The 9975-nt window shown below is 66.4% G+C and overlaps 1 protein-coding gene and 1 non-coding gene across 2 annotated transcripts; one reads left to right on the top strand and one right to left on the bottom strand.

The window, feature by feature from the left end:
- The first annotated feature begins 3034 nt into the window (after nucleotides 1–3034).
- On the top strand, nucleotides 3035–9693 carry R3HDM4 (R3H domain containing 4). Its single transcript, XM_021540076.2, has 8 exons — nucleotides 3035–3198; nucleotides 5315–5469; nucleotides 5600–5718; nucleotides 6170–6293; nucleotides 6684–6769; nucleotides 7652–7737; nucleotides 8047–8102; nucleotides 8751–9693. The coding sequence occupies exons 1-8, from the start codon at nucleotides 3155–3157 to the stop codon at nucleotides 8852–8854; spliced, it is 774 nt and encodes a 257-aa protein (XP_021395751.1). The 5' UTR covers nucleotides 3035–3154; the 3' UTR covers nucleotides 8855–9693.
- A 107-nt stretch (nucleotides 9694–9800) lies between these two features.
- LOC116184540 (U6 spliceosomal RNA) lies at nucleotides 9801–9907 on the bottom strand. Its single transcript, XR_004149296.1, has one exon. It is a non-coding gene; the product is annotated as a U6 spliceosomal RNA (small nuclear RNA).
- Between the last annotated feature and the right edge of the window lie 68 nt (nucleotides 9908–9975).

The following is a 9975-nucleotide window of genomic DNA, read 5'->3' as shown; positions in this document are numbered from 1 at the left end:
TGTGGGGTGGCAGCCTCAGGGTCCCCTGCTCACAGTCGGTGTCTCTAATCCTCAGCTGGGTCAGTGTCCGGCAGGCGTCGGCGCAAACCTGTGGGAGAAGTAGAGCAGAGGGTCAGTGGAGCTGTGGGTAGGAGCTGGCGAGCAGGAAGGAGTTAAAGACAGCGCAGGAGCCTCATTAATCTCGAGCTAATGAGATAGGGCGGCTGGGCCTGCTGCTGGAGGGGGAAGGGGCCTGCCCAACCGATAGCCCTGCCCGGCCCTGCAGGCAGCGGATACCGGTGGACCCACGCCTGAAGATAACAGGGCCTGGGGACAGACGTCCACCAGATCCCCCACAGGGGACAGGGCACATCCCCAGCAGGGACATACGGCATGGGGAGCACTGGGCTCATGGTGATGGCACTGGGGTGTGGGCAGCACTGGGGTCTGCACCCAGTGGAGGGGCCCCAAAGCACCTCAGGGCAGATCCCAGGGTATGGACCCGCAGAGCCTTGAAATCCTGGCAAACAGGCTCAGCCCCCTTGCTCCCCTTCCCTGGGGGCCGGGAGCTCTCCAAGGCAAGGTGAGGCTGCCACCAGCTCATCTCTGCTGTGCCCCACTGGAAAACACCGAGGGGATCAGCACAGAACAGCTGAGCCCTGCGGAACCCCACACCCCAGCACCGTGGTCTGGACCTCTTTTAGCACTGAGCTCCCAAGCCCCGGCGGGGCCGGCCAGCTCCCAGCTGTGACCTCGCCCGCACTGAAGGAGCTCACCGCAGCACCGCCGCCGTGCCGTGTACGGGCAAATCCCGCTTCAGCTGCCCGGGGGCACTCACGGCACGACCCTCACGGGGACTGACCGTGGGGCCGGAGCCGGGTTCTGCGGGGCCAGCACAGCCGGCAGCTCCGCCACGATCCCGCGCATTCTGGAAAGAGGAACCTGCTGCCAGCGTGGGCCGGGGCCGCGGGCGGTCGGGCGGGAGCCGCTTCCCCCACGCCTCGCCGCGGCCGCATCCGCTCCCGGCCCGGCCGGGCTCACGCTACGGACGGACACGTCGCCACCGCCACGGCAACCTCAGCGGCCGCCGCCTCCACCGGGAGCCAGCAGAGGCGCGGCACAAGCGGGCCAGCAGTGCCCGTGCCTCAGTTTCCCCCACTCCGATCAGCGCCGTCCGGCCCCCGCGGAGGAGAGCGGCGGCGGGGACACTCCCCATGCCCGGAGCAGCCGCTCACCGGCCGCGCTCCTGCCCTGCCCCGCACCTGAACCCCGTGCCCTGCGCCATCCCCGAGCGAACCGGAGCGACACCGACCCGGGCACGTGCTCCTCGCCGCCGCCGCGGCTCTGCCGGGCCACGACTGCCCCGGGTGACACGGGGCCAGCACCAGGTGCGGGGCTGCCTCCTCGAGCACCGCGGGCCGTGGCCGCGCCGCCACTTCTCCACGGGGGAAACCGGAGTGGCGAGGCCACAGCCGGGGCCCCGTGGCACCCCGGCCCGGCGGCCACGGTGACCTTGAGCCGTGCCCCTTTGTCCCTCCGGCCGCCCGGGGCCACGGCGCCCGGTGCGTCCCCGCCGTGGGGCGGTGGCGGGGGTCCCGAGAGGAATTCGGGGCGGCGTCACCCGCGTCCCCGGGGCAGGTGCCGGGGAGCGACAGCGGCTAAAAATAGGCAGCGGGGGTGTGACGGAAGGCCCTTTGTGCCACCGACACCGGGGCTGGGCTGGCCGCGGCCGGACACCCCCAGGCGGGCTCCCGGGAAGGGCTCCGGGGCTGTCGTGGAGGCTGAGTGAGGAAGAGGAGGAGAAGGACAGGGAGGCCGGGCCCGGCGGGTGCCGTCCCCGGGGACGGACGGGGCTGGGGACGCCGGGCGAGCAGGAGTCCCATCCCCAAAACTGAGCCCAGCCCCGCTCCCGGCGGCACGTGGCACCGGCGGCCCTCAGAAGGACCGGGCACGGAGGCGGCGGGGCCCAAACGGGCCCTGGTCCCGCGAACGGGGGGAAACGGCCGCCCCCGACACGGAGAGGCGAGCCTGGGTCGGCCCGGCCTGGCCCCTCCGCCGTCCGGACCCCGCGAGACCGCGGGCCTGGGGGGGGGCACAGGGCGGGGCCACGGGGCTCTGCCCGGCCCGGAGAGCAGCGCCCGGGGAGAACGGAGAGTCAAGGCCGGGAACGGCCGCGGGGGAAGAACCCCAGCCCCGCGTGGGGGAGGCGCCCGGTAACCGGCCGCGGGGGGCAGGGGGCGCCACGCTCCCGCCCGGCACCGGCAGCGGAGGGCCCAGCCCACCTCGGAGAGGCGGCCGGTCCTGCGCTCCGGTCCCCGCTCCCGCCCAGCCCCCGACTCCCGGTGCCGGCTACGGCCGCGGCGGGGGTCCCGTTTCTCGGTGATGCCGATCCCATCCGCGGCACCGGTGCGGCGGCGCTTCCCCCTTACCCGGTACAGGCCGTGCGCCGCGAAGCCGCATAGCAGCCGCGGCCGCCCGGGTCGGGCTCGGCGGGGCCGGTGCGCGCGGGGCCCGCGGCGCTGCTCTCCCCGCGGGCGGGCGGGCGGCGGGCGGGCGGCGGGACCCGGCCCCGCCCCGCGCCGCCCCGCCCCGCGCCGCCATTGGCCCGCCGCGCCCGGGGCGCCCCGCCCCTCCCCGCCCCGCGCTGTCATTGGCCCGTGGCTGCCGGAGCGCCCCGCCCCCCGCCGCCATTGGTCGGCATGCAAATAGCGCGCGCGGCGGGGGCGCGGCCGCAGCGCCGCCTCGCGGACGGGCGGGGGAACGGCGCCGCGCGGGGCGCGGGCCCCGGTAGAGCTCGGAGGGGGGGGCGGCTAACGGGGGGAACGGGGGGTTTAACCGGGGTTAACGGGGGCTAACGGGGCTTCTACGGTGGTTAACTAGAGGTTCGCGGGGATTAACGGAGGCGCTATCGGGGGACGACAGGGATTCACGCGGGGTTAATGGGGTCCGGCAGCCGTCGCGCCCCGGTTCGTGGGGCTCCCCGGAGCACCCCCGGTGCCCCACCTCCCGCGACGCCCGGGGCGGGGTTCCCGTGCCCCCGCCCCCGTGACGTCACTTCCAGCGGGCGGTGCCGGGCCCGGTGCCGCCGGTACGGGCCGGGGGCGGAGGCGGCGGAGGCAGGTCCCGGTCCCGGTCCCGGTCACCGTCCCGGTTCCGATCCCAGTCCCGGCGCGCCATGGTGGTGCTGCGGGGCGGCGCGGGCCCCGAGGAGCCGTTCCCGTGAGTGCGGGCCCGGGGCCGGGCGGGCCGTGGGGCGGTCGGGCCGGGCAGGAGCCCCCCGGGCTGTCCGTGCGGGCGGGGAGCGGCGGCGGCGCCTCCCGGGACAGCCCGGCCCCGGGGGCGGTGTCAGAGCGGAGCCCGGCACCGGCATCATCAGCCTTATAATTAGTGTTTATCCCTGCAGGTCACGGTGCTCCCGGTCACCGGGAATGGCCGTGCGGGCCGGGGTCACTGGTGCTGCCGGGGGTGGGCTGGGGCCCCCCGCTCCTGCACGGGGGTACCGGGCTCGGGATGCTGCGGGACAGAGCTGTTCCCGACAGCCCCGGCTGTCCCCGGCGACTTCGCTCTGCTGCCGAAGGGTGAATGACAGGAATAGGTCCGGAATTTCCAAGTTCTTCTTCCAGGCACGTTCCCTGCCTGGGAACGGGACGTGGAGGAGAAGCCACGGGTCTGTCGGTGCTCCGGTGTCCCCGGAGCTGCCGGACCGCTGTCCCGGGGCTGTGGTTTGCTGTGGTGCCCCAGGAATGACCTCTCCTGGGGTCTCATCCCAGCCTGGCACGGGACCCTGCACAAAGGGCACCGAAGCGTGTCCGACACCGGTCGCTGTGCCCTGTGAACCTCCAGGCTGGCACTGGGCGGAGGTGGCAGTGCCAGGGCAGACGTGGCAGTGCCGGGTGCCAGGACAGCCACAAACAGCCTTCAGGAAGAAGAGTCTTGAGTATGGCTCAGCCTGTTCCCCTCCCAGGGGGCTCGGGGGGTCCCGGGGGTGCTCCCACCCTGCTGACACTGCTTTTTGACATCTCTTTCTGGGGCCCTGCTGGCTCCAGGGAGCGCCAGGCTTGCAGCTGTGTACTCAAACCCCCGAGCTGGGGCCAACGTAAGGTGACTCCCTGTGTTTATTCAGGTTTTTGTAACCGTCTTTGTATCACAACTTGATCCACCAGCCCTGGTTGCTCGCTGTGGCAGGTTGGGTTACTGCTCCCCACCCGTCCTCTGGGCATTGCCTGGATACCTGAGTCTCTTTTATTCTTTCCAAGCCCACCTTTGCCACGGTTTTCTCTGCAGCTTGGAAGGGATGGTTGTTTTTTTTACCCCCCACCAGCAGCCAAGACTCTATCACTCCCCTGATGCAGGCAAAGGGAAAAAAAAAAATCAAGGTTTTGGCGAGGGTGAACAGCTGGCTGTTGGCCCAGGCTGCAATCGGACAGCACAACCTGCTCTGCCCTGTGCCCAGATCAGCTCTGTCGGGACCTGATTGCAGGACTGGGGCTCCCATGAGGCCCAGAATGCTGGAAAAGAGGGGACACGGTGGGGACAGGGCCCTGTGGATGGAGCGAGGCCGTGGTGCTGCCCTGGTACCTGCGGTCACTCCGTGCAGCCGTGCTGCAGCTCCTCGTCCTGGATGGACAGTCCTGAGCGTTGTTTTAGGGGTGTTGATTTTCTCCCCCACCTTCTGCTGCGCCAAAGGAAACCCACACAACCCTGAGGGGAAGCTTCTTTGCAAGTGAAGGTGGTGAAACTTCCTGTCCTTGGTGTTTAGTAAACTTTGAAACCCAAGCAGTTGTGTTCAGCACCCGGCGAGCTTCTCGCTTGTGGTGTGGCTTCATTTTCCCATAAAATGCCTCAGTGTTTTGGTCATCCCTAAGCTGTACCTATGACTAAACACCCTGTGTTGTGAACGGAGCAGCTTTGGGTGCCCCCAGGAGCTGGCAGTGCCAGGCTGGGGCGGTGTTGCTGCTGCCCTCAACAAGGAGTGGCAGGGTCAGTGCCAATCCACACAGGACGATGGTGAGCAGGAATGGATCCATCGTTTTGCTTCCTGTGTGGCATGGTTAATTACCCAAGTTAATTACCCAGGTTAATTACCTGGCCCTTCCAGTGCTGACACACAGCTCTTTGAGCAGAGCCAGCCTCGGAGGTGACGGTGACCCGAGGGGGACAGGGTGACCCCGTGGTGGTGCCAGCCGCAGTGCCAACGGGGCTGATGCTCTGCTGGCCCATCTCCCCCCATCCTCCTGCTGCTGGGGCTGCCCCAGGCCCCTCGGGTGGGCTGATCCCTCCCGCTGTGTCCCCCAGGAGGATTGGGTGGGCTGATCCCTCCCGCTGTGTCCCCCAGGAGGATCGAGGACTGCCTGCCCCTGCTGGAGGAGTCCCCGTCCAAGCGGTTCTCGCCGTCCAAGAGGAAGCAGTATTACATCAACAAAGCCATCCGCAACTCCGACCTCATCCCGAGGGCCAAGGGCCGCAAGAGCCTCCAGAGGCTGGAGAACAGTAAGGACCAGGGCAGGGTCTCTTCCCCAGGGCAACCTGCCCTGAACTGTGTGACAGCGGGGATGTACTGCGGGCAAGGAGCCTCTCTGGAGGCGCTTCCTCCCCTCTCAGGCTTTGCTCTTCACCCCAGCTCGCTTCCTGATGACCCTGCTGGAGCAGGATGACTGCGGGAGTGATGAGGGAGAGCTCAGCCACTCGGCCACCCCCAGCATCTTCAGCGAGGCGTGTAACAATGAGACCTATGTGGAGGTGGGTACAGCCACACTGGCTTGGGGACACTGGCATGGCACGGCATGCTTGTACCTCACTCCTCCATCCCTCTGCCTCCCTGGCCTGAGCTGCTGCAGCCCAGCTTCTGCCTGGTCTGGTCAGGCTGGGATGTGTGGGATCTGCTGCCATGTGTGCCAGGGGGTGGGGGAATCTCCGGGCAGATCCTCTCGTGGAGAGTTGTGGCTGCAGAGCAGTGGGTGCCCGGTGAGCTGAGCACTTCCTCTGGCACAAGCCCCTTGCCAAAGCCCTGTTGCCTCATGCTGGCCCTGTAACCGGGTGTTTTGAAACGTGGCCTCTCCCTGGTGTGGCACTCGGGCCATCCCTGAGGACAAGAGGGTGAGGAGGGGGCTCAGGGGTGTGGGGGTGGCCCTGCACTGCCAGCTGCACCCCACAGACCTCTGCAGTGGGGCTTGGTGTTTTCTGTTGTCAGATCTGGAACGACTTCATGAACCGGTCGGGAGAAGAGCAGGAGCGGGTCCTGCTCTACCTGGAGGAGGAGGCCAGGAAGAAGCAGAGGAGGAAGCTGCCTGTCAAGGATGAAGAGAAGTGGAAAGGTGCTGGGAGGGGACGCAGGGTGGGGACAGCCTCTCCCTTTCCTTCCTTGTGTACATTCTGGGAGGGCTGCACCCACTCCCTGTTAATGGTGGGGCTGGGGGATGCCTGAGCCCACCCCCTGTGTGTGACAGGGTGGGGGTTTGCCTGCAGACCCCCACCATGGACCAGGGAGGGTTTGTGGGAGCCAGGAGTGGCTGGGATGATGGCACAGCAGCCATCCCTTAATGTCACACCCCCAAATCTCTGCACCCCGACCCTCCTGTGCTGGGGAGAGCATTGCTGTTTGTGAAGGGGGCACGGGGCGGGGGGGGACACTGGGTCCTCCCAAAAAGTGACACTGTGGGCTCTGGAGCTGTGAGCTGTGTCCAAATCCCTTCTCCCTTGTCCAGAGCTGCCTGCCTACACGCCCCAGGAGTGCTTCCAGCGCATCAGCCGCCGCCTGCGTGCCACCCTGAAGAGGGGCAGGATCCCCATGGTGAGCTGGAGGCTGGGGCAGCAGAGCTGGGGCTGCCAGGGGTCCCTGTCCCCAGAGCTGTGCCCTGACCCTGTGCAGAGGATTTCAGAGGAGCTCCTGGGAACGCGCTGGGGCTGCTTGCAGAGACACCCAGCTCCCGGCACGTGGGGTTTCCTGGCTCGGTTCAGATTTTTCTGGTAGTTACAGGGCTTTTTTTTTAGTGGTAGTTTCTCAGTCTTTGTGCAATGACAGCAGGTGACAGGTGAAACCAGGCGTGTTTGTGCATGGGGACAGCAGTGGAGCCTTTAGGGTCTTCACAGTGGCCCACACAAGGTTATTTGGGGGAACTCCAGAGTGTTTTGAAAGGGGGTAAAAGTGCACCAACTGCTGAGCAGGAAGGAGAGAGGTGAGTGCAGCCCTGCACTGCCTGCCCAGACACTTGCTCTACCAGTCCTGGGGGTGCTGGCTCCCTGCTCCCTCTGCTCTGTGGGGCTCTGTTTGTTTGCCTTGTGCTAATTAGAGCTTCTAAATGCAGCCTGGGCTCCTCCTGCCCACTGGCTTGTTTGTCTTCCAATGAGACGCGTGTGCTGCTCATCTCTGGGGTCACAGAGCTCCGCAGAGCAGCAGAGCACTGAGCTTTGACTGTTGGGAGGCACGGGGCTCCCCTGGCTGCTGTGAGCACGAGGGATGGTGCCAGCCCTTGGCACACACAGTGTGGAGTTGGCAGGAGCTGGATCCTTCCCTGCCTCAGGGGCTGGAGATGGGAGATGTCTCCTCTCCCTGCTGTCTCCCGTCCAGATAACTTGCCCGGGAGCTGCTGGCAGCAAGTCTTGGGGAATCAGTTGTGCCAGGGCTGTGCCCAGCACTGTCCCCTCCTCGCTGAGCCCCTGCCTCTCCTCACAGGGGACGCTGGAGGGGCTGGAGGAGGAGCTGCTGGCCTTCTTCTCTGTCACCCCGCACTCTGTCTACACAGCACTGATGGATAACAGGTATTCCCCCATCTCGGGGTGCTGGGCTTCCCCATGCCCCAGGGCTGCCCCAGGGCTGCCCCAGCCTGCAGAGGGGCTTTGGGAGCACAGGACACCCCTCAGCCTCCCCTCAGCCAGGCCTGGCTCTCCACCTGGGGACACCCACCTGGCCTGGTCCCCGTGGAGCCCCTGGGGGAGGGAGGCACCTGGGGATGCCTGCGCAGGGCTTCGTGGCACTTTGTGCTCCCCTTTGTGTCCCTGGGAGGATGGAGGGCAGGGCAGCCTGTGGGACACACTGCTCAGGCTCTAACCCTGTCCCCTGTCCCCCAGCTTTGAGCGGCTCCTGCTCCACGCGCTCTGCCAGTACATGGATCTCGTCTCTGCCAGTAAGAGCCGCGTGTCCGCTTGGTCGATTTTGATTTTGTTGTTGTTTTTTTCCCCCTTCCCTCCATCACTATCTCTCCTCTCCAGCTCTGCCTTTTCCTCCCTTCCTCCTGCCGGTCCCACCTCGCCCTGGGGCTCGCAGATAACCCCGCGGTCCCTCCCCTGCCTGCTCCCTCCCCACCAGTGCCCGGAGCTCCCTGGGCAGCCCCGGCCGTGTCACCAGCGCTGCGGGCAGCCGCACACCCGGGGCTCGCCGGGACCCAGCTCTGACGGGAAATTTGGGTGCTCCAGAGCAGGAATCTGCTCGCCGGGTTCCCTCTCCTGCAGCTGCTTCCTCCTCCCGAGGAGCAGCCGCGCTCTCGTACTGCCCTGGGCACCCCCAGAGGTTTTGTTGCCAAGGCAGGGAAGGCATCCATCCCTCCGGAGGAGGCTCTGCTGCCGAGCGTTTCATTCGGAGCCGCTTGTGGCCATCAGCCTGAGCTCTAATGATGGCGAGCGAGCCCGTGGTGCCGGCAGGGGACAGAAAACAGGGGACAGAAATCTCACCACGAGCCCCAGGGGGAAAAGGGGAGGGCTGTGGCTGGGAGCGCCTGTTGGAGACCCCCGAGGTGGGGAGGAGGGATGTGCTGAGCGCTCCGTCCCACCCGCAGGTTCGGACATCGAAGGGAAACGTCAGATGAAAGTGAGCAACAAGCACCGCGTGTTCCTGCCCCCGGAGCTGCTGCTCTCGGACTACCTGGGGCAGATGAGCTGATGCCCCCACAGCTGCCCTGCCCCTCCTGTGTCCTCTGCAGCCTCTCCCGGAGCCTCGGCGGGGCAGAGCCGGGGGTTTGTGCCTGTGCTGGCCGCGGGTGCGGGGCAGGAGCCCCTGGCCCGCCCCGGCTCCCCGCGCATCCCTCCTGGAACTGTCGGTGTGTCTATTTATATAACCCAGGTGTTTTTAAAAAAGAATCAGGCAGGGCCGAGCCTCGCTGTGGCGCTGACGCTCGTGGGGTGATTTCGGTCCAGATTTTTCTGCGGTGAAACAGCTCCCGGCGGCTGCTGAGCAATCGCTGAGCCGGCGGAAGAGCCCCGGGGCTGCCGCGTTCCCGCAGCCCCGTGCCCACCGGGTGTCCCGGGGGGCTCGGGGCGTGGGGAGCTCCGGATGCTTTTTACCCCACGCCCTGTGCCCTGCCCACCCCACGGGGCTGTTTTTAAGTGTAATATAGCTTGTGTGTTTTTTATCACGTGTGTGTATATTTACATGTGTGTGTGTGTGTGTGTGCGTGCGTGCGTGCGTGTTGGAGGGGTGCAGCCCCTTTCGGGGCTCTCTCTGCTTTTCCACAGCTGCCATGGGGGCAGATGGGGGCATTCTGGGGGTCTCTCTGTGTGCCCCCCGGCTTCGTGGCATGTGCCAAGGTTTGCTCGGGGCAGGGCGTGCCCTGGGGATCTTTGCTGGCTGCTTTGCCCCAGCATGATGACACCGACTGCCATTAACCGTGGGCACCCCCAGAGCCTGGGGAACCCCTCGTGGGCACCCCCAGAGCCAGGGGCGCCCCTCGCTCCTCCTTGGCTGGTGTGGCGTTCAGAAACAATAAAAACGGTGCTCCCCTACTCCGGCTCTGTGTCTCCATGTGGGGAGGGGGAGGAGGGAGGTTTTTGGGGGGTGGCGGAGCAGCTGGTGGGGCACGGGATGGAAAATGTGGGTGCGGGGAGGTGCGAAAAATATGGAACGCTTCACGAATTTGCGTGTCATCCTTGCGCAGGGGCCATGCTAATCTTCTCTGTATCGTTCCAATTTTAGTATATGTGCTGCCGAAGCGAGCACGAACTGCCCTGCACCCGCAGCGCTATTTAAAGACTCACAGAAATAATATTGTCATGATAGGGTGAATG

This window comes from Lonchura striata, chromosome 28 (assembly GCF_046129695.1).
Source record: "Lonchura striata isolate bLonStr1 chromosome 28, bLonStr1.mat, whole genome shotgun sequence".
NCBI lineage: Eukaryota > Metazoa > Chordata > Aves > Passeriformes > Estrildidae > Lonchura > Lonchura striata.
This window is presented reverse-complemented; position numbering and strand designations above follow the sequence as displayed.